Source organism: Narcine bancroftii, chromosome 6 (assembly GCF_036971445.1).
Source record: "Narcine bancroftii isolate sNarBan1 chromosome 6, sNarBan1.hap1, whole genome shotgun sequence".
Classification (NCBI taxonomy): Eukaryota; Metazoa; Chordata; class Chondrichthyes; order Torpediniformes; family Narcinidae; genus Narcine; species Narcine bancroftii.
Window position 1 is genome coordinate 69,791,731 of NC_091474.1, and position 27,843 is coordinate 69,819,573.

General features: G+C 43.5%; 1 protein-coding gene across 1 annotated transcript in view; it reads left to right on the plus strand.

The window, feature by feature from the left end:
- LOC138736174 (CUB and sushi domain-containing protein 1-like) overlaps positions 1-27,843 on the plus strand; it is a 2,349,200-nt gene that overhangs the window by 2,275,646 nt on the left and 45,711 nt on the right. The window contains exons 61-64 of the mRNA XM_069885244.1: positions 894-1,067; positions 18,079-18,252; positions 18,849-18,922; positions 23,851-23,962. Of these exons, the coding sequence (XP_069741345.1) occupies positions 894-1,067; positions 18,079-18,252; positions 18,849-18,922; positions 23,851-23,962 (534 nt within the window). The remainder of the gene's footprint in view (positions 1-893; positions 1,068-18,078; positions 18,253-18,848; positions 18,923-23,850; positions 23,963-27,843) is intronic.

A 27,843-nucleotide genomic window follows, 5' to 3' on the forward strand; every position in this document is an offset into this window, starting at 1 on the left:
ACAAATATGGTATAACTCACGGTACAATGTTTGCATACCACCAACTGAAAACCTACTTAAAGGACGAATTGGGAAGCAGGCTGAGGTTACCAGAAGGAAGCAGCTTTGAATATGTGATTTCAGACACAATGATAATTAAAAGATTTATAATAAACATGTACATCAAGCTGCAAAAGAAAGAGTACGATTAAATAAGCTGTAAGTCCTAAAGACTTTTTGAGGGACACTGTGTGTGGATTGGAAGGATTCAATAAGTTATGGGCCAAATGCCCATAATGCCACCTTAGTCAGCATGGATGAGTTGGGCCGAAGGACTCTTTTTATGCTGTATCCCTCTATGCCATCTTGCATTAGGAATGTGTTCATATAGTATGAATTTTTTGAGGGAATAATATCACAGAAGGAATTTAGCATCTAATTTTTCCTGTTAATGCATGACCAGAAATACATTCAACAATTTCTTCAGCTTCTTTTGATTTTTTTTAAATTTAGATTTCCAGGCCATTTCGCCCTGTATGTCTAAATTTTACCCACACCCCTGGTACATTTCAAACCGATGAATGAAACACGAGCCCCCAGGGAAAACCCCATGCAGACACAGTGAGAACGTACCAACTCCTTACAGACAGTGCAGGATTCGAACCCCGGTCCTGATCGCTGTTACTGTAAAGACCATGCACTGGCCTAATTAACAAATTAAATGCAAAGTGGTGGATGTGGAATTTAAAGTGACTTTCTAATGATGTGAAGATCCTTTCTGTGGAAATTCTCCAGCTTCAATTTATCATTCAGGAGTCTCAAAATTACTCAAAATACCTCGGGTGTGCAAGGATGCAAATTCCTTTCCATTTATTAAATACGATATATTTTCTTGTTTCCCCTTCCCAATGAAGTTATCACTTGCACCCAGCCTCCTCGAGTCCTCCACGGAAGAGTAAAAGGATCAGATTTCAGCTGGGGCTCCAGCATCAGCTACACCTGTACCGAAGGATATCAACTTTCCTTGTCAGCAATTCTGACCTGTGAAGGAAATGGTGTTTGGAGAGGGGAAGTCCCACAATGCTTACGTAAGTTGTATCAAATTTCTTGAATAATTTTTACTCAATTGGGTGATATCTTTTTATCAACCATGTTGTTTAACTGATTCATCGATTGAACAATGAATTCTTCATTAGCATTTCAATGTGAGTCTGAATTCTATCATGTCCTTGTATCTTGACTTTCCCTCCTTCTCTTCATACATTCCCTGCTTTTCAAAATATTAATTTCATTTGCAATCTAACTTGTATTTTTGCTCAATCAACCAGAAGCTAGAAAAAATGTGCACTTAATAATGATATTATCATGTACCCTTTTGCATTGAAATTTATCTGCCATTTGCTAATCCTTCAAGCACTGCCTAAGATATGTCATTAATGGAACATCATGACAGAACATGACTTGCATCCCGATTTTTGGTTGTAGTTTATTGCTGACATTATTTTGTTTCTGAATTTTAAATGAAGGAATTGCCGAAGTATTTGGTCAGAGAGATGCTATTGTTAATCCAGCTGAATTATTTAATTTCCTTTTCTGGTTGACAAGATCTATATGACATTCAGTCTTGAGGGGTTTCTACCCAAAACGTTAACCATTCTTTTCCTCTCACTGATGCTGTGAGACCCACTGAGTTCCTCCACTATGTTGCTTCGTTAGTCTATGACATTATTTGTCTTGGTTTAAGGCTACTTTTCTTCGCAGGCTGTATTTTGTTACCATGTTTCCTTACAGAATCCTGCCTTATGATACGTCTAGTGGTAGGACACACTCTCCTGATTTACATAACATGACTGATTTACATAACGTGACTGATTTGCATAACGTGACTGATTTGCATAACGCGACTGATTTGCATAACGTGACTGATTTGCATAACGACTGATTTGCATAACGTGACTGATTTGCATAACGCGACTGATTTACATAACGTGACTGATTTGCATAACGTGACTGATTTACATAACGTGACTGATGATGTAATTTACATTTCTGAGCATCAATGAAGCAGCCATATGCTTTTAAGCAGATGAAACAGGCAATTCTTTGGTTAAAAAATTGTAATTTACAGACAGTGCAACATTGGAAATAACCAGTGTGCCCAACAATTAGAATTATGTAGATGATAGATTTCCCATTGTTTCTCTGAACTTATAGATGACTAAACCTAGGTACATTCCAAAACGAGTCCAGTCATTTTATGGCACGCTATGTGACTCACCCATTTTATAACTAGAAGCTGCCTTCTAATTCTAACAGCAAAAGGTTTAAGCCAGTGGTTCTCAACCTTTTTCTATCCACTCACATCCCATTTTAAGTAATCCTTTTGCCATCGGTGCTCTGTCAGGGATTGCTTAAGGTGGGATGTGAGTGGAAAGAAAAAGATTGAGAACCACTAGATTACATGAATGGGCAAGAGAAGATCTGTCATGTGTGTTTCCTGGACTATCATTGCACTGTCTGAGTCAAAGTTTAGGGATGGTTAAAATTTGCCTTGCAGTGCTATGTTTTGCAAAGTAATTTTTTTTCCAAAAGTCCAATCACTTTTTTCTAGTGGATATGGTTCCCCTTAGGATGCATTCAAAGATTAAAATGTGTCGCTGGGATAGACTAGGAGATGCCATTTCTTGTACTTGTTGTTGCCCAAACTCGCGACCCCTTTTCAAAGCTGATGACATTGTGAGACCTTTATGTGTACTTGTCCTGTGTGTTTTTGTTCATGATGTGGGTGCCACTTACAAGGCCAGCCTTTATTGCTGTCCCCTGCACCAGCTGACCAATCAGAGGCTGGGCAACCCATTTCCCAGGTCTGTGCTGCCTCCAATGGTCATTTGAAGCTTCCAGTTACCATGTGGACTTTGCAAATGTCACTCCATTCTTGAAGAAGGAAGGGAGGCACAAGACTGAAAGTTATCGGCCAGGTAGGCTGACTTCAGTAGTTGTTAAGATTCTAAAGTCCTTAATGAAGGAGGAGACTTCAGGGTACTTAAAAGCAGAAGATAAAATAGGCTGAAATCAAAATGGATTCCTCCAGGGAGTTCTTGCCTTATGAATCTGCTGGAATTCTTTGAAGAAGTAACAAGCAGGACAGACAAAGGTGAGTCAGTGGATGTTGTTTACTTGGACTTCCAGAAGGCCTTTGACCAGGTTCTGCACATGAGGCTGCACAACAATTAGAAGCCCATGGTATTATGTGAAAGGCACTCATGTGGATAGAAGATTAGTTGACTGGAAGAAGGCCAAGTGTGGGAAGAAACTGAGCATTTTCTGCTTGGCTGCCAATGGGTGTTCTGCAGGCCTCGGTGTGGGCCCGTCGCTTTTCCTGTCATATATTAATGATCTGAATGCAGAATCGACGGCTTTGCGGCCAAGTTTCGGGATGATACAAAGATACGTGGTGAGGCAGATAGTGTCGAGGAAGCAAGGAATTTGCAGAGGAAATTGGGACCGGTTGCTACAACTTGCAAAGGCATGGCGCATGGAACATAACGTAAGGCCATGTGTGGTCATGCACTTTGGTAGCAGCAACAAAGGTGCAGACTATTTTCTGAGTGAAGTGAGAATTCAGAAAGCAGAGGTCCAAAGGGACTTGGGGGATCTCTGTGCAGGAATTCCTAAAGATTAACTTGCAGCTTGAGTCAGTAGTGAGGAAGCCAAATCCAATGCTGGCGTTCATTTCGGGAGGACTGGAATATAAAAGCAAGGATTAACAAGAGAGGCTGCAGATGCTGTAAAACAGGAGCGGCGTCAAAATGCTGGAGGATCTCAGCGGGTCAGGCAGCATCTGTGGAAGGCTAAGATAGCCAGCGTTTATGACCCAAGCCCTTCATCAGGGTTTCTGATTCCTGTTGGAAGGGTTTCAGCCCAAAATAATGACAACCTATTGCCTTTTGTGCTGATGCAGTGCTGAAGCTTTATAAGGCATTGGTCAGACTATACTTGGGATGTTGTGAGCAGTTTTGGGCCTCGTATGTGAGGAAGGATGTACTGGTGTTGGTGAGGATGATCCCAGAGATGAGGCGACTAATGCATGATGGCACTGAGCCTGTGCTCACTGGAGTTTACCAAGATGAGGAGGGATCTCATTGAAATCTATCGACTATTGAAATGGCTGGATAGAGTGGACATAGAGGAGGTGTTCAAAGAGTGGGAGAGTCTGGGACCAGAGGGCAGAGTCTCAAAATCAAAGGATTTCTCTTTTGAACAGAGATGAGGAGAAATTTCTTCAGCCAGAGTGAAGTGAATCTGTGGGATTCATAAATGGCTGTGGATGCCAAGTCATTGGTTAGAATTAAAGTGGAGGTTGATGGGATTTTGATATGAATGGATGTCAAAGGTCATGGGAGAAGGCAGGAGAATGGGGTTGAGAGGAAATCTGTATTTGATTGGCAGAGTAGACTCAATGAGCCAAATGGCCTTAATCTGCTCCTACATCTTCTCATTTCAAGGTCTAATAATCTTCCTGTCCTTGACCTCTCTGCTGCCAAGTAGAGGCCACATGCAGACTAGAATATTCTGACTGGGTACTCTCCAACCCAATATGAATGTTGATGTCTCCAGTGTGAGATAACCCACTCTCCTTCTGTCCCTTTCTCCATCCAAGTTCTCTCCCACACCACCTTCCTTCCAGCACCCATGCCCACTAACACTCTGTTCTCCATTTTCTTTCCCTTCCCTCACCAGGCACTGACTGCCCACCACCCACTGATCCCCTTCGCCCACCATCCATCCTGCATTTGGTTCCATCCATCGCCTTCTGTTTCAACCAGACTCCATAATCTGCAACCGTTGGTGATCTCCATTCATCACCTCACAGTCTCTGCCACCACTGGCCACTCTCCCACCCGACTTTGCCAAGCTAGCCCTCCTCATCTCTCTCCACCTATCACTTGCCATCTTTAAATCATCCCCTTCAGTTTCCCTCACTCCTTACTCTTTCAGTCCATAGGACCAGGATCTAGTTATATCAAGCAGAAAATGCTCGAGTTTTCAATGAATCAGGGCAGTGTCTGTGGGGAAAGAAACTCAGTTAAAGTCTCAGGTCAACTGGGAGTGTGAGAAGATAGTACAATGGTTTAAGATGTAAAGAGTTCAGAAGAATGAGGGATCTCATTGAAACCTATCAGGGCTGGTTAGAGTGAACATAGAGAGACTCTTTCCTACTGTGGGGACGGGGGGTTTGGGACCAGAATCCAAGATAGTCCGTTTAGAATAGAGATGAGGAGGAAGGCGGTGAGTGTGGATTTTATTGTCGTGGATAGCAGTGGAGACCATCACTGGGTATATTTAAGGCAGAGGTAGATAGGTTTGTGATTAGAAGGTGAATCAAGGGTTACAGGGGAATGGGGTTGAAAGGGATAGTAAATCAACCATAATGGAATGACAGGACAGACTCAATGGACCAAATGGCCTCATTGTCTTATTGTCTAAGAGGAGAGTGGTGGAGAGTACAGTGTGATAGGTTGTCTAAGTGGGCACTATCTCTAAAAGGGTGTTGAATGTTTGATAATGGCAGCTGATCTGCCTGGAGGAGAAGAGGCAGAAGGGATTTTTATGCACTAAAGCCTGCTCAAGTTTTTAATAAAAAGGCAAATTTACCTTCTATGCAGAGGATGGAGAAGGCAAATCATCCAGTCCTTTTATGTAGCCCAGAGCAGGGTGCCAGCTTCTCAGGGAAAAAGGGGTTGGGATGTGTATCACAGCATTGGCCTTCCTGTGACAGCAGCTCTGTCCTATTGCTTACAGCCCCACTGCCTGACAGCCCCCTGCCTCGCTGCACAGCTCACAGAATCTCCCATACACCCATCTTTGAATGAAGCGATGCTGCTGCCAAGGGCCTGCAGAGTCCCAGCCATTCAGTCCGTGGGGTGGAATGAGGGAGTGGGGGAGGGGAGCAGCGTGAGGGAGCAGACGGATTGAGTCTCGCAGCTCTACCAGGCATCGAGGCAACGGGGCTGTCAGTGTGACGTCGATCATCTTACCTTCCTATTTGGAGCTGTTTTTAGCGGCAATCCTTTTTACACAGAAGGTGGAGCGAATTTGCTCCTCCTCTGACACTATCCCCCGAGGCAGAGGGAAAATGGAGCAAGTTTGACCAACCAATCCTCCATTGGACCTTTTATAGAGGTAGGTGAAGCATCTTAAAGGCAGAGGAAACCTGTCTTGGCAAATCGCAAATTTTTACTATAAAGGGGGAGAGAGGCAGAGGAAGGTGGGAGAGAGAAAGAGTGAACGAAAGGAAGATTTGTTTTGGTGCAGAGACTGAAAATTGGTGACAAGAGGTGGCAGTGTCAGTTGAGAGAAGGAGGTGACAATAGACAAACAGATGAAATTTGAAATACCAGAAGAGATGCAGAAGTGAAAAAAAACATTGTGACCAAAGTATGACAGCAGACTAAAATTATGATCTAGTATTGTTTAATTCAGTGCAATCCTGCAGCCTTTACTCTGTCAAGCCGAGGATGAGGTCTTTGAGTTTGTTTTGGAACAGTAGAATGAAGCTTAGACTGAGAAATGAGAGTGAGAGGGGGTTGTGAATTAAATTCTCAATTACAAGGTCAGAATATAGCAGAGTTTTACTTATTAGGAATGGGGGAAGTTCACTTCCAAATTTTCTATTTTATTATTGGGCAATTAATATACTGTAGCAGCTGCTACACACAGAAAACACTACTGGACTCGGTCGGGTTTCCAGTAGAACTGTTTATTTGAATTTTGCACACGCATCCCTTTAAGACCAACAGGAGTTCCGCCCCGTGCAGCAGTGATGTCATCACGTGGCCCGGGGCGTGAGCTGTGGCCTGAGCCACGAGGCAGTGAGCAAGCCCTGATGGCGTTATCTTCTGCAGCTGCCCTGCCAGCACGGCGGTACAAACGGGCCTGGTTCGCTCACAGAGATGTGCGCCGCCATAATACGCAGTTTACTTTTATTACTTAAATTACTTAAATTACTTAAAGTCGCCCTTCTTAGGTTGAAATGGAACTGAACTTTTCGAAGACATCGTGTATGTTGGCAACTTTAGGTTCCATTTTACCCTTTACATTTTTTAAATTGACGCATAATGCGATGATGAGAATAAGATTGAGAATATGGGTTCAATTTAGGAAATTTTTTGGTTATGATCATTTTTTTCTGGCTAGTTCTATTATAGATAATTGTAGCGTTTGTGCTCTGTGAGCGTGGAGAAGACGTGCGCACCAAAGCCTTGAAGTCGAGATTGGTTTTATTGCACTGGCTGTCATGTTTATATGGGCCCCAGGCACTTACGTCAGGGCCCCGTGCCATTGGAGCGCCAGCCTGGGATTGGCCTGTGTTCCTGCCACAGTTCCCTGTCTTTCTGCTGTGCGGAAGGTCACCTGGGACAACGGCTGGTGTCAACCCAAGGTCCGTATGGTTGATGCGTTCATCAGTTATTTTGTCGGCTGGTCCATGTCTTTATGAGCGGGCCACTGCATGATCTCCCCTCCAGAACCTGCAATCAGGCCATTGTCTATGGAGACCAGTTGATCACAGTCCAGATATGCTGTTTCAGGCAGTTTACAGTAGAAGTCTCCTTTCTGCCGATGTCAAGGATGAAAGTGGAGCCGTTGTCCCTGATGACTCTGTACTGCCCCTCATAGGGTCGTTTTTGGGGTGGCCAGTGCATCCCCCTTTGCACAAACCCATGCTAACAAGTCTTTAAGGCCCCGGGGACATGGTGTTTCGGTTGGCCATGTGGTGGGGTTGTTGTAGGACCAGGGACCCAGTTTTCGACGCAAGTTCTCAAGGGTGGTCATAGGGTCTTCTGGGCATTTATTGGGGGCCAGGAACTCCCCTGAATCAATTAAGGGTGCACTGTAGACCATCTCCAATGCCAAGGAGTTAAAGTCTTCCTTCGGTATGGTACGAATCCCCAAGAGGACCCAAGGCAGTTCGTCCACCCAGTTGGGATCCTTGAGCCGGGCCATCAAGCCTGCCTTGAGGTGCCTTTAAAACCACTCCACCAACCCATTGGCCGGAGGGTGATATGACATGGTGTGGTGGAGCAGAGTCCCCTGGAAGTTAACCAATGCAGCCCAGAGCCCATAGGTAAAATGTGCCCGTCTGAAATTAGGTGCTCTGGGACCCCGAATTGGGACACCCATGTGTCGATGAGTGCTCTGGTGCAGGTTTCTGTGGTGGTATCAGCTAGCGGGATTGGCTCAGGCCACCTCGTGAAGCAGTCAACCATGGTCAAGGTTATCTCACCCCAGGGGAAACTGGTAGCAGCCCCACTATATCGATATATACGTGGCTGAACCTGCGCTGCATTGGTTCTAAGGTCTGTCTGGGCATCCTTGTGTGAGTCTGCACTTATGAGAACTGGCAATTTGTGCAGGTTTTGGCCCACTGGCTGACCTGCTTACAGAGGCCATACCAAACAAATCTGCCACCATCTTGATCTTGGCCCAGATTGCAGGATGTGCCAGGATGTGTATGATGTCAAAAACCTGGCGCCTCCATGAGGCCAGGACGATGGGGCAAGGGCTGCCCATGGAGATGTCGCACAGTAGTGTCAGGCTACCTGGGCTGATGGGATCGTCTTCCACCCTGAGACCGGAAATGGCTGTCCTATATTTGGGGATCTCAGGGTCCTGCTGCTGTGCTTTTGTAAGGACCATGTAGTCGACTCCTGGGACAGGGTGTGGACCAACTTAATTGTGGGGTGTGACAGAGTGTCAGCTACCATGTTGATTTTTCCCTGCAATGTGCTGAATATTCGTGGTAAATTCAAAGGCGTAGGACAAGTGTCTCTGTTGTTGTGCTGACTACAGGTCCAATAACATGAAGAGCGAAGATCAGCTGCTTGTGATCATTGAAGATCTTGAGTTGCTGACCTTCCAAAAAGTAACGGAAATGTCTTACCTCCAGGTACAGCGCCAATACCTCTTGGTCGAAAATGCTGTATTCAAGCTCTGAGAGGCAGAGGTGCCAACTGATAAAGGCCAGGGGTTGCCACTGACCTTCAATGAGCTGGTCCAATCCACCCACTACCACTAGGCTGGAGGCGTCGACTGTCAGTGCGGTAGGTGCCTCCGGTCTGGGGTGGACCAGGAGGGTGGCATTGGCCAGCACGTCTTTGGCTTTCTGGAGCATCCTCTAAGACTCTTCATCCCAGGTAAGGTCCTTTGACTTGCCTGCCTCAGCGCGAAGGGGGGACGCATGATGAGTGCCACTGCCAGTATTAATCTGTGGTAAAAGTTTATCATACTGGTGAATTCCTGCATCTTTTTTACTGTACATGACTTCACAAAGTGCCAGACCTCCTCAACCTTTTCCCAGAGAGGTGTTGTCTCATGTTTGTTTATTCTGTGCTCCAGGAAATCAATGGTGTCCAGGCCGAATTGGCACTTTGTGGGGTTAGTTGTTGAGCCGAATTCACTCAACCAGGTGCACGGTGGTCTCAGATGGGCAGTGTGGTCTTTGCGGCGGCGGCAGGTGGCGATGAGGATATCATCTAAATAGATTGATACAAATGGGAGGTCCCGGCCCACTGCGTCCATCAGCTGCTGGAAAGTTTGTGCTGTGTTTTTCAGACCAAAGGGCATGAGGAGAAATTCAAACAAGCCAAAGAGGGTTATGGTTGCGGTCTTGGGGATGTCCTGGGATTTGGTGGGACTCCCGGATGAAGTCCACCTTGGAAAACACCCGTGCCCCATGCAGGTTGGTGGCAAAGTCTAGGATGTGGTGCACGGGATATCTGTTGAGGGTGGTGGCCTTGTTGAGGTGGCGGAGGTCACCATATGGTCTCCAATCCCCTGCTGATTTGGACATTATGTGGATGGGGAGGCCCAGGGACTGTCGGAGTGCTGCACAGTCCCCAGCTCCTCCATTTTCTAAACCCCTCCTTCGCCAGGCTGAGCTTTTCGTAAGGGGGTTGGCATGCCATGGCATGGAGCGGGGGGCACTTGGTCAGAATGTGATGCCTTACCCCGTGCTTCAGCTCAGCTGTAGAGAACTGTGGCGCCACTATTGAGGGGAACTCCACCAGGATGCGGGCGAATTCATTGTCTGAGAGTGTTATAGAGTGCAGATGGGGGGATTCCCCCAGAGACAGCATCTGAAAAGTTCTGGCGTACACCAAGCGCCATCCTTTAAGGTCTAGGAGCAGGCAGTGTGTCCGAAGGAAGTCGGTCCCCAGGAGTGTTTGAGCCACTGCCATGAAGATGAAGGACAATGTAAAGTGGCTGTTGCCAAAGCGAAGGGGGATGGTGTAGGTCCCAAAAGTTCCATTGGCTGCTCTCAGTGCTGGGCCCTGCAAGCTGTTGCGGGTGTTGAGACCTGCGGGGGGTAGGACCCTTATCTCCGTGCCATTGTTTACCAGAAAACGCCTGACCCAGATGTAGAGGAGGCTATCACGTGGGCCAACCACTGCAGGCATCAACAGCGGTTGGCCAAGACGTTTCCCAGATACCTGAAGGGTGGGCAGTATCAATGGGCCTCCACACCCCATCGCTGCTGGTAGTAGCATTGCTGTCCCGGAGTGGTCACTTGTCTCTCTGCTGGCCTTCATCTTGCAGCCGGCTGTTCGCGGGTCTTGCTAAAGTGATCTATGATGGTGCTTCTTCGTACTCCAGAGCATGTCTGCCTGGGTTGCATCCCTTCAGGGGTCGGTGAAGTCCTCATCCATGAACAAGAGTTAGATATCCTTGGGCAGTTGTTCCAGAGAGATCTGCTCAAAGATTAGGCAAGGCTTGTGGCCCTTGGTTAGAGTGAGCATCTCACTCATTAGGGCAGACAGGGCCCTGTCCCCCAATCTGTCCACATGCAGAAATCGGGTCCAGGAGAACCCGAAGGTGCAGATTTTTCTTTGAGGGCTGCGTATTTGCCTTGCTCCAGAGGTTGCTAGAGGAAATCTACGACCCTTGCTACTGTGTCCTGATCGAGGGCACTCATGATGTAGAAGTAGCAGATGTTGGCGGCAGCAGGTATGTTGAGCTGGAACTGACCCTCGGCTTGTTCGAACCACACGTGTGGCTGCGACACCCAAAACGTTGGGAACCTGAGAGAAACCGCGTGGATGGTCACTAGTTCTGCCTGGTCCGTCATCTTCAGATCCAACTGCCCGTTGAAGTTGCCAGGGTCACCAATGTAGCATTTACACTACATGAGCGTGGAGAAGAATGATGTGCACACCTGGCCCTCGCGTTTATATGGGCCCCAGGCGCTGATGTCAGGGCCCCACATTATCGGAGCACTGGCCTGCGATTGCCCGGCATTCCTGCCTGAGTTCCCCATCTTCCCAACATGCAGGAGATCACCTGGGATGATGGCCAGTGTCACTCCAAGGTCCGCATGGTCACCACGTTCATCGGCTATTTTGTGGGTCGGTCTGCATCTCCGTGTGCAGGCTGCTATATGACATCATTTCCTGCCTTCAGTGTTAGCTGAAGGCTTTCAGGATTGATGTAGATTTGGTATTTAAAATTTCAAAGACTTATTTATTCAAAATGACTTTGCTTCTTTTGAACAATTGTCAGTTAAATTCAAGCTCTCCAATAGACATTTTTTTAAGATATTTGCAAGTTAGGAATTTTGTTTGGTCTAAATTGGACACTTTTCCTTGAAACACAGATTCAAATATTCTGAATTTACTTTTTGATTTACAATTTGTTCATACTGGACTGATATCACGTATTTATATTGATTTATTGGATTGAAGATTAGCCTCAGTGCCTAAGATTAAAAATGATTGGGAGCGTGATCTTAATTTAATTTTTTTCAGATGGGGATTAGTTGGATCAAAGAAAATAACAGAATTAATGATATCTACAGCCAAATATGATGATGCAATTCTGTAGCAGAGAGTGCAACCAAATGTTCCAGCTTTAGTTCTTTGCGCTCTCTGCCATTCTCCTTAACCCTTGTACAAAGTGGAATTTATCACTATTGTCTTTTATTTTTCATTATATCTGTGCAATGAAGAATAAAATATATTTTTTTACATGTGGAAGCAAATTCCCGGAGTTAACATGGTAAATTCATCATGATTAAACTGGAACTGATCAAGCCGTGCTCCCTCCCCCAAGGTCACAACTTTTGCATTGCATATGGACCCAGTCAACAACTGGAGAAATTGTAATTGTTCATTGATTTTCAAAAGTTGAAGTATCAGGCTGTTGAAATCTCTCGTCCGGCCCAAGGAGATACTTCACTTTCAAAGTGAATCCAAATGCAGAGGACTGGTGGGCCAGTGGCTAATGTGAAATTGGTTCTACCATTTTGGTTGGAGGCATTGTGGATAAACTGAGATCTTCATTCAAGAGAGCAGAGTTGGACATGTTTAAATGGAAACTAATAAAGTGGTGACTGGAGGTTGGAGTCAAATAGCAATGGGCAAAGTAGAAAAGTGACCCTGATCTCATTGTCAGAGACAACTATTATGCTGTTTAGACTGCAGGCATGTAACGGCCCATTCAATGAAATCTGCCGTTACACGGGCAGTCTAAAAAGAAAAGTGCAGGAATTTTTAGTCAATTCCTGCACCGTGGTTTATCCTGCAGGACTCCTCCTACTTTTCAAGGAGAATCCTGGAGTCTAAATCACACTGCAAAAGTGTTACGGAGTCCAGAGGACCCCCAAAACTAGATGCAATAGATATGCACCGCAACACAGGGTCATTTAAACAAAAGTAGTTTTCAATTATATTTGAACAAGAAAACAGAATTAAACTTTAACTTATTACTTAACCTACTTATTTGACCTAACTACTTAATCCCACCTCTAACACGAAGCACAGGTGTGTGTAATGTGTATTTAAGATTAGAAAAGTTCTTTGGATCACAGTCCAATCTCACTGGTTGCAGGCAATTCTTGTACTGTGCACAGAAGTTTGCATTAACAAAGTTCACCAGTCTTTGGTACTTAATAGGCAAATGGTTACCACTCAGGAGGGTTCTTTCTGGTTTTCAGAGAGAGATCCCTTTTCCAGGACATCCGCAACTGATCCCTTCTCAATCAGTCTTGCTGATGAAATTTTCCCCCTTTCAGGGTTCTCCAGATGATCCTCTTTCTTTCAGGTCACCTTTCACACGACCAGTCTTCTGCTTTGACCAGGCAGCCTTCCAAAGTTTGCCAGCTTGTCCCCTGGAACTGATTTCTGTCTCCTCTCTCTCTCTGTTTTCACAACAACCCTCTCTGAGAGCCAAACTATTCTGCCCTGCTTGCAAAGATCACATGTTCCCAGGAAAGCTGTATGTTGCTACTTTGTTGCCGCTTTGAAAAAGCACCCTGGAAGAGTCTGAAAAAATTTGGTGTTTTAAAATGTGTGTGTGCAAGCTGCTCTAACAATTCCTCCCAAGCCACTTCTAAATACTCTGTCACAAAAGTCACCTCATTAATTCAATGTCTAGCTGATGACGCAGGCCACGTAAAAGCACCAAGACTAACGTTCCCAGGAACTTAAGGCATGCAGTGTAAACGAGCACAAGGTGAGCAATAATGTTAATTTATGTTAATTTTTTTCAAGATTTTTCCGACATTGATGTCGAAAAAACTCCAGTGGGTAGTATTCCATTAGAAAATGAATCCATTCAGCTTTTTCACGTGCATGAATAATTTAAATGGTCTCAAGTTTCAATTTGGTGAGGCACCAAACTTGACAGGCAAGTGATGCTATGAATGTATAATCTTCGCTCAACCAGCTAATCCTTTTATCATGGTGCCAATGAAGTGATTACAAGCAATCCCCATTATAATGTGAAACACGAAAGTCTGCAGACACTCTATTGTAATAAAAACACTGAAATGCTGGAGGATCTCAATGGGTCTCGCAGCGTCCATGGCAGGTAAAAATATATAACTGACATTTTGGGCCTGAGCCCTTCTTCCAGGTCTGAGTGAAAAGCAGTTCCTGGATTTTAAAACAAAGAGCAAGGGGAGAGGTATAGACCAACAGGCATGGCCAGAAGGGAATAGGGCAGGGACTTGAAATGGGCGGCCACTTGGTAATCCTCACTATTGTGTTGGGCAGAGTGAAGGTGCTCAGTGAAGTGAACTCCCCGTCTGTCTAATGTAGTGGAGACTACAAAGGCAGCACTGGATGACCCCTGCAGGTACACAAGCAAGAGCTGCTTTACTTGGAAGGACATCCTGGTGTCCTGAATAGTGGTGGGGCCAGAGGCGAAGGCCAGCAAGTCCATGGTCTCGTGCTCTGACAGACTGAGGACACCCAAAAATTAAAGCAAGAACACCTCCAACTGGGATGGCATTAACATCTATTTTTCCAGGTTCCGTTTGCACCCTCCCCCCCCCCCACCCCCTCCCCCCCCACGCCCCTATCTAACCATAGGTCTATTTTCTTATAGCTCTCTCACTCTCCCTTTAATCTCTGGCTCATTTTCCCTAACTCTGCATTCACAGAGCCCAACCCACCCACCAATTAATCCTCACCTTTCCTCTCTCCTGTCCTCCTATCCATGTCCAATGGACACCTTTTGCCTGTTGGCCTGCGCTCCACCCTCTTCCCTTTCTTTTAATTCAGGTGCCTGCCTGCTTTTTACTCATGCCTTGAAGAAGGGCTCAGGCCCAAAATGTTAGTTCTATATCTTTACCTGCCATGCAAGACCTGGGAGTTCCATGAGCAATTCTGTGTTATAATATTTTGTTCAAGATCTTGCTTCACTTTTTTGTTGACGTCAACATTCACAGCCTATTTTGCTTGTTGGAACACAATGCACACCCTCTAGACTATTGGTTTCTGAACGTATGTCCGTGGGCCTTTCAAATTGCCATGTTGCTCAGTTGATGACCCAGGCACATGGCTACTTGAAAGGGTCCAAATGGGTCAAGCCAGTCAAAACCCACCTGGATCCCAGCAAAACTTAGTCGGACGTCCTCCTCCAGCGATTTGAAAGGGGAAATGGTAGACCCAAATACTCTGGTGATGTCTGGCCTTGTGCACGTGTGTCACAGGGAAAACCCCCAGCTGACTCAATACAGGATGCTGTCACAGTACTGCCACGAACGGACAGAGTTGCTGCTGGGATCAAGGGGGCGGATGCACGATGTGCCACAGCCACAAACGGTGCCGCAACTTGCTGCTCCAATTCGCAGCGACAGCTCAATGTGGGAATGTGGGAACAATGGCCACCTTCCTTACTCATAATCTCCTGCACCATGATGGCTATGGGTAATCAGAGCAGCACATCGCGGCAGCAGCCCCACCCCTCCGATCGTGACAGCACCCCACCCCCCACAATAATGGCAGCAGCACATCTCAGCAGCTCCCCTCCCCCATTCACAGAAGCAGCATGTCGTGAAACACCCTCCCCCCCATTTGCGGTAGCAGCAAGCCGCTTGGGGGAGGGGGTCGACTGGTGGGAGGGGCGTTTAGAAGAACTTTAAACAAAGGGATTCCCTGTGGGTCTGCCTGTGACTGCATGACATGTCATTCATCATGACATCTCGCGGATAGGATCCCCCTTTAAATTGCCAGATTGGAGATTTAACAGGTAGATTAGGCTGCTATTTGAAAGGTGCACCCTGCCCACATGACCCAGTCATCTCATCCAGGTCCCAGGATGGCTACCCAGGTGTTGCAGTTTAGAAGCACCAAAAGCTGTTCTGACGTATGCACCCATAAGATACACAATCGCATTCCAAAGTCATTGTCCTTTGACGTGGTCTGCCTTTCTTTGGTAAACAGTGAGAACAATTTGCACCTATTTGATATCCTTGAGAGAAATCAGATGCAAAGACACAAATTAAGGTCATGTCCAATTCATGCCTTTGAATGACATGCTTTAATTCACATCAGCCTTTGTGATTACTACCCTCTATCCATTGCATGTGGAAATCATTGAATAATTTATTTTTGTGTTAATTCGTAGCACAATCCAGTGATCAGAGTGATGGAAATGGAGAACGCCTCCAACTCCAAATGATTTTCTGCCTTCCGCTCCACATGAATGCTTTTTTTTTATTTTGCCTCATTCGCAGTTGACCTTAGTTGTACATGAATCATGGCCCAACTGAAAGCAGAACAATCATCTGTTGAGTCTAGCTTTCTGTCCAGCTGGTTGTAAGATGGATTCAACCATGTATCCTCACTTCACCTCTTTGCTAAAAAGTGCTTGCCACCTTTTGATGTCCTTCACTTGTTGCCAGACAAACTGGGGATTGACATCCTGTAAAATAAGTTCTTCAAATCTCACTCCTGTTGCTGTAAATCCAGTGGTTCTGAACCTTTTTCTTTCCACTCACATCCCACTTTAAGTAATCCCTCGGCCATTACTGCTCTGTGTTATGAAGGGATTGCTTAAGGTGGGATCTGGGTGAGAAGGAAAGGTTGAGAACCACTGCTCAAGACCCAAATGTTACGGAAATAGTTTGCTTGAGAGCAATTGTCATTCGCCCATTTCCTTTGGAGTTATGAAACCGCGCACATAACGAGTCAATTAGTTATGATATAAACAGTGGTTTTCAAATTCGGCAGATCAAACAATGTCCTTTATGTATCAAAGGTAAAAATACATGACCAGTACTTCAGTCTTGAGCCCTTTATCAAGGTATGGAAAAAAGGATGTCAGGCATCCGAATAAAAGGGTAAGGGGGAAGAGCATGTTCGCAAAAAGCAGGAGGTGTGGAGAAGGGAGGGAGGGGTCAGCAGCAAGCAAGAGGAGGAGGGATGGCTTGGTAAATAGAGAGGGAAGGGGGAGGAGAGCTAGAAAGGGGAGGGGGCAGGGGAGAGCAGATTAGCAAAAGTCAATGTTAATGCCATCTGGCTGGAGAGAGTCCAAATGGAAAATCAGGTGTTGTTCCTCCAATTTACAGGGTGTTCTTGGTGGAATAGTACAGACGGCCATGGACAGACTTAGGAGTGTGACCCAGAACTGAAGTGGTTGGCTACTGAGAGGTCCCTGTCACTGGTGCTGATGGAGTGAAGGTGCTCAACGAGGCGATCTCCCAGTCTGTGCCCAGACTCTCTGATGTAGAGAAGGCCACAAAGGGAGCACCAGATGCAATAAATCAGTTCTACGGATACACAAGTAAAGTGTTGCTTAACATAAAAGGCCTGTTTGGGGCCCCGGACCATGGTGAGGGAGGAGGTGTCGGTGCAAATGAAAAGAGTTCTTCTGTGAGCATTTGAATAGGTTATCACTAACATTTACACAGCCATGTAAACAGCACAATTTACAGAACATAGACTTGCAATGAAAAGAAAGATCAATTTGCGCCAACCTCACGAAGAAAGAAACAAAGGGCTTTGAGACCTTTGGCTTGGGGGATGGAGACTTATAGAGATTGGATGTCCATTGGAAGAAACAAGATACTTTGTACCAAAAAGGGCAGCATGCTAGCACTGTTGTGGGGTTCAGTCAGGAGCCTGATCGCTGCAGGATGGAGTTTGAATCTGTGCTGTTCGTCAACATGGGAAAATATCCACATTAGACTGTAAACCATCTCGATAAGTTAATTGACTCTAATGAGAGTTGAGCACCCTGGTATGGTGCTGAGTTATGCAAACCTTAAAGGTCCCAGTTTACTTGCAAAGTTTATACTGTTTATAACAAGTGGGATTGCATTCGTGCTCATCTCAGGAAGGGTAGAGAACTATGGATCATCTTCCTAATCATTATTCAGAGACAACTATTCTAAAATAGTGGTGTCAACCAAGGACAGGAGCCATCCTGTACTTCTGAATTGATATTATTTCATCACCCAAACATCAAATAAAGCTTCTTGCGATGTGCACTAAAACAACTTTCAGTTGTGGAATTATGCTTTCAGGGAAGAGGAGAAGAGGCATGTTGAGGTAGTTTCTCCCTGTTCAACTTCTGAAAACCTCTGGAAGGTTATGATAGCCACAAGGCATTTCACATTCTGTGCTGCAGGTGAATCAGTCACCTGGTGTTGTCTCATCATTCCTGAAGAAGGGCTCAGGCTTAAAATATTGCCCTCTCTTTACCTAGTCATGCTGCGTGACCTGCTGTTTTTCCAGCACATTTGCAACTTGCACTCGAGCCCAGTGTCTGTAGATTTTGTTGGTCAACACCTGATGTTGACATTTTCTTCACCCACAGCTGTTTTCTGTGGTGACCCAGGGACTCCAGTCGAGGGGAGAATTGAAGGAAGAAGTTTTACCTACAAATCTGAAGTGTCTTTCCACTGTAGACCTCCATTGCTGTTAGTGGGCTCATCCAGAAGACTTTGCCAAGCTGATGGATTCTGGAGTGGAATTCAGCCATCTTGTATTGGTATGAACATCTTTTCTATTGTGTCTAGAACTGCACCTTAGACTCCACTCAGTTTTAGGAATGAAAATGTGACGTTTGTTCTGGGATTCAACTTAAAGGTTATTTACGAATGAGTCAAAAGGGCCTGAACATTTGGTTTGTGTTTTTTTAATGATTTATCCCTCATTTGCTGCCTTGGGTTTACTGTTAAGGCTTTATCTCTTGTCAGTTTCTCAACACCAGAGATTAGAAAGTAATTTTTATGATACAGTGCTGTTAATTTTAAAATAAACATTGTTAACAATTGCTGAAAATGTGACAAAATGTCACAAAATGTGATCAAGCTTTTCAATGAAAGTACATAACATGAATTTTACATTCATATGCAAATATATTCTCTACTGATTAAAGTGCATTTTAAATGGTTAAAAGTAAGAAAATAACAAGGTTACAATAACAAGAATTTGTTTGACTAGCTTTCAAAATGTTAAAATAATTCATTGTTGTCAAGTCAAAGGGAATGTACATTTTTAAAACAGCCTATTTGTGACAAAGGCTTTTTCGACAGTGGTTGGAATAATTCACTTGATTTTTGTCTGTTTCCATTCTGATAAAAGATCCAACGCACACGATATGTTCAGATCCAGGTACTCCTCATTTTGGAATGCAGAACAGCTCACAAGGCTACAAGGTGAGAGGTCACGCCGAAGTCACTCTTTTTCTTTTTAAAACATTTTTATGGAGCTTAACATAACATAAAAAGAGGGAGGAGGTACTAAAAAAGGATTACAGCGAGCTAGGACATAAGCTAAGAAACAGGACCGCCAGGGTGGTGATCTCTGGATTGCTACCTGTGCCAAGTGCAACTGAGTACAAAAATGGAAGGTTAAGACAAATGAATGTGTGGCTGAGGGTCTGGTGTAAAAGACAGGGTTTTGGCTTCTTGGACCATTGGGATCTCTTTTGGGGAAGGAATGACCTTTACAAGAAGGATGGGTTACACCCAATCCCAAAAGGGGTCAATATATTGGCAGCTAGGTTTGGTGCAGCCATCGGCTGCAGTTAAAACTAATTTGGCAGGGGGATGGGAACCTGTATGATAGGGCAAAGGACAGGAAAGATAAAATAGGAAAAGTTAGGTTAGGCAGCGAAAGTAAAAAATCAGAAAGAGCAAGGAGGGTGAAAAAAGCAAATCTGAAGGCTTTATATCTTAATGCAAGAAGCATTCGGAACAAGGTAGATGAATTGGCTGTAGAAATTGAGACAAACAAATACGATTTGATTGGGATTACAGAAACGTGGCTGCAAGGTGGGCAAGCCTGGGAACTTAACATCCCAGAGTATACAATATTTAGGAGGGATCGGCAAGAAAGAAAAGGGGGTGGGGTAGCTTTGAGGGTGAGAGAAGGGACCGACACGATTGACAGGAAGGATATTAACTAGGAAGATGCGGAATCTATATGGGTAGAACTGAGGAATAGCAAAGGGTGGAAAATGTTAGTGGGGTGGTATATAGGCCTCCAAATATTAATGTAGAGGTGAGGGAAGGCATAAAAAAAGAAATTAGAGAAGCGTGCAATAAGGGAACAGCTGTCATTATTGGAGACTTTAATTTACATATAGATTGGACTAGCTAAATTAGTAAAAATACTGAGGAGGAGGAATTCCTTGAATGTTTACGGGACGATTATCTAGACCAATATGTCGAGGAGCAGGCCATTTTAGACTGGGTATTATGTAATGAATAGGGGCTAATCAGCAATCTTGTTGTACGGGGCCCTTTGGGTAGGAGCGATCACAATATGATCGAATTCTCACTCGACATGGAGAGTGAAGAAATTAAAACCAAGACTAAGGACCTGAATTTAAATAAAGGGAATTATGATGGTATGAGACGGGAGTTGAGTAAGATTAATTGGGTGGTGTTTATGGGGGATTGACGGTCGATAGACAATGGAAAGCATTCAAAGATCTAATGGAAGAATTGCAGAAATCGTTTATACTAGTTTGGCATAAAAATAAACCAAAAAAGGTGACTCAACCGTGGATAACAAGGGAATTTAGAGACAGCATTAGGTCCAAAGTGAGAGCATATCAATTGGCCAAAAAAAGTACCAAATGCGAAGACTGGGAACAGTTCAAGATGCAGCAAAGGAGGACAAAGGGGTTAATCAAGAGGGCAAAAAAAATTACGAAAGTAAGCTTGCGGCAAACATAAAAACCAACTGCAAAAGCTTTTATAGATATGTCAAGAGGAAAAGATTGGTGAAATCCAGAGTAGGTCCCTTGCAGTCAGAATCAGGAGAATATATAATGGGGAATAAAGAAATGGCAGACCAATTAAATTCTTACTTTAGTTCTGTTTTCACAAGCGAGGATACAAATAACCTCTCAAGGATGTTGGGAAACATAGAGACTAATGAAAGGGAGGAGCTGAAAGAAATCAGTATCTTTAAGGACATGGTCTTGGGGAAATTGAAGGGATTGAAGGCTGATAAATCCCAAGGGCCTGATAATCTACATCCTAGGGTACTTAAAAAAGTGGACATTCAGATAGCAGATGCTTTAAGAATTATTTTCCAGAACTCGATAGACTCAGGATCAGTACCCATGGATTGGAGGGTAGCTAATGTTACCCCACTATTTAAAAAGGGGGGGGGGTAGAGAAAAAGCAGGGATTTATAGGCCAGTGAGCCTTACATCAGTAGTGGGCAAAATGATGGAATTCATTATTAAGGATGTAATAGCGGAGCATATGACCAGCAGAGAAGGGATCGGACAGAGTCAACATGGATTTACAAAAGGTAAATCGTGCTTGAAAAATCTATTGGAATTCTTTGAGATGGTGACAGGTAAAATAGATGGGGGAGAGCCAGTGGATGTGGTGTACCTGGATTTCCAAAAGGCCTTCGATAAGGTCCCACATAAATGACTGGCATGCAAAATCAAGGCTCATGGGATTGGGGGAAAGGTATTGATATGGATTGAGAACTGGCTGGCAGATCGAAAACAGAGAGTTGGGATAAATGGTTCATTTTCTGAGTGGCAGGCGGTGACCAGTGGAGTGCCACAGGGATCTGTACTGGGACCCCCAGCTGTTCACAATTTACATTAATGATCTAGATGAGCGGATTGGGGGACTGGGCAGATACATGGCAAATGCACTACAATGTGGATAAATGTGAGGTTATCCACTTTGGTAATACAAACTGGAGGGCAGATTACTATTTGAATGGCAATAGATTGGGAAATGGGGAAGTGCAGAGAGACTTATGGGTTCTTGTGCACCAGTCACTGAAGGCGAGCATGCAGGTACAGCAGGCGGTTAAAAAGGCAAATGGTATGTTGACCTTCATATCAAGAGGGTTTGAGTATAGGAATAAGGATACCTTACTGCAGCTGTACAGAGCCTTGGTGAGACCACACCTGGAGTATTGTGTGTAGTTTTGGTCGCCTTACCTGAGGAAGGATGTTCCTGCAATGGAGGGAGTGCAAAGGCGATTCACCAGGCTGATACCTGGAATGGCAGGAATAACTTATGAGGAAATATTGTGCAATTTGGGATTGTACTCGCTGGAGTTTAGAAGATTGAGAGGGGATCTCATAGAGACATATAAAATTCTGGCAGGTCTGGACAGAATGGATGCGGAAGCGATGTTTCCAGTGTTGGGAGAGTCCAGAACCCGGGGCCATGGTTCGAGGATAATAGGCAAACCATTTAGAACCGAGATGAGGAGGAATTTCTTTACTCAGAGGGTGGTGAATCTGTGGTAAATTTCTCTACAGAGAGTAGTAGAGGCAGGTTCATTGAATATATTTAAGAGGGAATTAGATATATTTCTTCAGTATAAGGGAATTAGGGGTTACGGAGAGAAGGCGGGGATGGGGTACTGAACTTTAAGATCAGCCATGATCTCATTGAATGGCGGAGCAGGCTCGAAAGGCCGAATGACCTACTCCTGCTCCTATCTTCTATGTTTCTAATCCATGTACAAGCAAGGCTAAATAATAACATGTACATACATGAAGTTAAGGTCAATGCACAATATGACAAATTTTAAATTCCATCCCTTCTTATTAAATGTGATTATCTATTAAAATGATTATATGTGTAAATCTGTTAAATACTATTATAACAAATCACATCATACTTTAATAAAATGTAAAAAAATGGATATTATCCAGGATAATTATAATTAAACCCCATAAATCAATTTATCTAAAAGAAAAAAATCCTCAAACTAAACCTAATCTAACCCCTCCCTCTAATCAAGGTTACAAGAGAAATACAAAGCTGGATCAAGTTGCAACCTCCAGAAGACGGATGGATTAGCTCTTGAGCACCCATATCACCTAAAACTGCCAGTTATGATAGTATTCGATAAACAGGCCCCATACCTTGTCAACTGAAACATTTTATATTTAACATTATATCTAATTTTCTCTCAGCTTAAATATGTCATGACATCCTAAAACCACTCTGCATGAGTCGGTGAGAGTTCACCTTTCCACTTTATTCAAACTGCCCGCCTGGCTATCAATGTGCTCAAAGCTAAAACTTCCTCTTGAGATGCCGATAAAATTTTATCCAGTTTACGTGAAAAACCAAACAATGCAGTTAAAGAGCATGGATCTAATTTAATCTTAAAATTCGTTGACAGAGAATGAAAAATATTCTGCCAATAACTTTGTAATTTAGGACACTCCCAAAACATATGAATTAGTGAGGCTTGAAAAATTTTACACTTTTCACAAAATGGATCAACATCCACATAAAAATGGGCTAATTTGAGTTTAGACGTGTCTATTCTGTGTACCACTTTAAATTGTAATAAACAGTGCCATGCACAAAATGAAGAATCATTGATCAAACTAAGAGTGGAATACCAATCGTCGTCTGAAAAGGTTATATTATGATCACATTCATAATTATTTTTAATCTTAGCCATTGGGGCTAGTCTTAAATCTAATAAATCAATATAAATATGTGATATCAGTCTGTGAACAAATTGTAGATCAAAAAGTCTATCAAGAATATTTGAATTTGTGACTCGAGGAAAAGCGTCCAATTTAGACCTTAACAACATTCCTAACTTCCAAATATTTAGAGAAATGTCTATTAGAGAGCTTGAATTTAACTCACAATTGTTCAAAAGAAGTAATTTTGAATAAATAAATCTTTTAAATTTTTAATACCAAGTCTGTACCGTTTGTTAAGGCCTTCATCTAATACCGAAGACGGGAATAGATGGTTATCTAATACCGAAGACGGGATTAGATGGTTATCTATAATAGAACTAGCCAGAGAAAAATTATTATAACCAAAGAATTTCCTAAATTGAGCCCATATTCTCAATCTTATTCTCATCATCGCGTTATGTGTTAGTTTAGAAAATGAAAAGAGTAAAGTGGAACCTAAAGTTGCCAACATACACAAGGTCATAGAAAAGTTCAGTTCAATTTCTGCCCAATTTCTCACATTTTAATAATAAAAGTAAACTGTGTATATTAATCGCCCAGTAATAAAATAGAAAAACTCCGAAAGTCTTTCAACCAATCTTGTTTCCAATGATTTCTCCCTTGAGATTGACAAGGTTTTTTTTTTAAAATTGTCTTCAGGTGGGAAGCACGATATTTTTCAAATGTCGAAAGGGTTATCACATTCAAGGCTCTACGACACGTTCGTGCCTCGCCAACTTAACTTGGAGCGGGAGACATCCTGAATGCATCCGTAAGTTTCCTGAGTGAAGTACTGTAGACAGGATCTTCAGTGATTTTTGCCTGCAACAGTATTATTTTTTAGCCTGGTTGTGTGATGTATTGCCTCATTTATTTTTGTGATGAGGACACAAAAAGCAAGAGCAGGACTTGGCCATCTGGCCCTTGGAGCGTGCTTCACTATTCCATGGCTGATCTGGCAGTGGAAGCAGCCCCACGAACCCACCTGTTTCCCATAATCTTTAATTCGAGCACTATTCAAATATTTATCTGAGTCTTAAATATATTTGATACATCTACTGCTTTGTTTGGCAGAAAATTCCACAGATCCACCACTCTCTGGCAAAAGCAGTTCCTCCTCATCTCCATTCTAAATCTACTCCCATGAACCTTGAGGCAATGTGGCCCAGTTCTAGTCTCACCTACCATTGAAACAACTTTCCTACCTCTATTTTATCTATCCCTTTCATAATTGTTTTATGTTTCCAAAAGATTCCCTCGCACTCTTCTCAATTCCAGTGAGTCGAGTCCCGGAATCTCTCCTCAGGCTAATCCACGTACTTGCTCAATCAACCTGATGAACCACCTCCAAACCTCAAGTAAGGAGACCAGAACTGCACATAGAACTCTACCTGCAGCCTCACCAGCACCCTGTACAGTTGCAGCAGAATCTCCTTGCTCTTAAACCAATCCCTCTGCCAGTGAGGGCCAACATTCTCCATGCCTTCCTGATTACCTGCTGCACCTACACACTCACAGTTTGTGACTCATGTACAAGTACTCCCAGGTCTCTCTGCACACATGGCATGCTACAATATTTCATCATTTCTGTCATCCTTATCCATATTTATCAAGGTATGTTTGAATGAGCAAACTGTCACACACTGAATACAGCAGAGACCCACTGATCACATGGGATGACATAGTTTATTGCAGACAGGTGGTGTACATTTGCTGCTAGCCAGCACTAGTTAAGGGCACAGCTGTTACTTTTCTTCACTGTTGCCGAGAGGATATTTTCTTGCTCTATGATAGCTTTTTTTTATGTGGAATAGAACTGAAGATGGGGAATGATCTTGAGAACAGATATAGCAATAAATTGGCAGAGTGCTGAAATTATATGCATTTCCAGCAAGATATTAACTCATTCTTGAAGGCAAGGCGCTGTTAAATGAACTTCCTGGTATATTTCTTCAAATGAGTATGCCATATTACTGTATCTAACATAAAAACATGACAAAAAATGGGCAAGAGTTGGCCATCTGGCCCATCGTGTGTGTTCCGCCAATCAATAAGATCATGGCTGCAGTTCCTGTCTGGGGGGGGGGTGAATATAATAGCACCCACTCAAACCTGATCGCCTTGTCTAAAGGTGCTCACTGCTATATTATTTCAGCCTTTATGAAGGAAAGAAAAAAAGGTAAGTCATTCCTACAATTTTTAATGCATTGCCAATAGTTGGTCAACCAACAATTCAACGTCACTAACCGTGCACTTACAGTGAATTCAACGCTATTTCTCCATTAGGTTTTCACAACATTGAAGCAAGGAGCATATAATGCTACAAATTCTTGGCAAATTCATGTTTGCATCTCTATGTTCAATCTTCAGTTACGTAACCCTTCATGAAACAAATGCAGAGCTCAGTGTACGGGTAAGGAAATGGTAAAGTTTCTGATTGAATATAGAACATAGCAGCACAGAACAGGCCCTTCAGCCCACGATGTTGTCCTGACACATATATACTCACCAAAATAATCTAAAACCTCCCTACCTCATCACCTCTATTTTTTCTTTCATCCATATGTCTGAGTCTCTGAACTGCGCCTATTGATCCAGCCTCCACGACCACCCCTGGCAATGCATTTCAGGTGCCCACAACTCTCTGTTTTAAAAATGAAACTTAGCCCTGATGTCTCCACTAAACCTTCCTCCCTTCATTTTATACAGATATCCCCTGCTTTTTGTTATTCCCTTCCTGGGAAAAAGGCACTGGCTGTCCACCTTCTCCATGCCTCTCATTCTTCTTTGCTCAAAGAAAAGTCCCGCCTCTGCTAACCTTGCCTCATAAGACATGTTTCCCAATCAAGGCAGTGTCCTGGTGAATCTCCTCTGCCCCCTCTCCACAGCTTCCTCATCCTTCCTGTAAAGGGGTGACCAGAACTGATTGGGTGGAGGGCAAGAGGTTAAATTGCAAATAAGAATAATGACACTGTAGGTTTAAAGGAGATGAATAGAAATAATGTGTCTGGTGGAAATGTAAATGGATAAAGCAGAAAGAAGAGGGAAGCATAGCAAATGCTGAAAGCTATGCAGGGATATAGCAGTGAAACCTAGCCCATCTATGCCGACTGTTTTGCACAGCAACATTAATCCCATATGCATGCCTAACGCGACTATCTCCTTCAATATTTTGCCTATTCAAATGCCTGTCTGAATGCCTCTTAAACATTGTGATTGTATCTGACTCCATTTCTTCATATGACAATGAATTCTAAATATTAACCACGCTGTCTAAAAAGTTAAAGTTTCCCGTTTGAACTCCTTCCCCTCACATTAAACCAGGGCCCTCTTGGTTTTGATAACCCTGGACACAGGAAAATGAAATGTCTTGAGCCTCTGTGGTACGTGAACTGCCTCATTGACCCAAACACATAATCTCCTCTGTGCCTGAGACAACTCTTGTGTAAGCACTGACACGAGCAGGACATCAACCTCAGGATGGTTCTGCTTGCCTGCAGCCCATGACGGTCAGTTCCCATTTCATTAGTTTAGCTGAGAGTGCATATTTTTCAGCATGACAGAAATAGCACTGGCCCAGATCTGAATTAAGCAACTTCTTAATTTATCATGCCACTCATTTAATTTGCAAATGAGACTCTGAATATTAATCATGTATAACAGCCATAAGTTTGAAGGTTCCATTGTGCCAGTAAAATTGAAGATTTTCCCCATTATAACGCATGATGAAATTGATTTGAATAGCAAAACCACAGACAATATGCAAATTATTGAGATTAAAATCCACAACATTTTCCTGGTCACTGTGAATATTTATTATACATTTGTGTCTCTTTTTAATTGAATGTATGCTTTTTCTTTGGTATTGTTACAGGGTATATTATATTTAATATTATATATGAATATGTCTTTAAAAGAGATAGATTGTGGGGATTTAGTGTAGGTCACCACAAACAGAGTAACACTTCACATCTCATTTAAAATGCAAGAGCTTGGGGGGGGGGGGGGACATGGGGTGATGGCGTAGGTGGGAGATGTGAAAGGACACTTCTGCCAACACTACTGTTAAAAACATGACCTTAAAAATTTTGTAAACTTTAAAAAAAAGTTAAATAGTTTTATAAAGTATTACCAACTGCAATAATGAGAAAGACAAAGGCACAGATTGCAAAAAAAAGGCGATTCAGAAGCAACTATCAAGTACTGAAGAACCTTCAAGATGGAGCCTAGGGACTTGACTTCTCTTCACCCGTGTCCACAGCAACAATCTTCGAGGAAGGTACAGTGGAATCCAGTGACACCGGAGCCTAATGACAACTACATCCTGTCTATGAGGAACAACCATGCATGCACGCTACACTTTCAGCCCGGGCTGAGGGATGAACCAATCCCTCATGGCCTAGCCATGCTGAACCATTGAGGGAGAGGACCAGGACTCGCGGACAGGTGGAGATGCTGTTGATTTCAATGGAGGAGAAAGAAGTTGAGGAGGAGGACGACACTTACACAGGCACAGAAGAGGAACAATGATATATATATATATATATATTATATATATATATATATATATATATATATATAAAAGGGTAGCTCCTGACTTAAGTATCTTCAAGGGAAATCTGTTATTTCTCATTATGCAGATCCTACAATTCA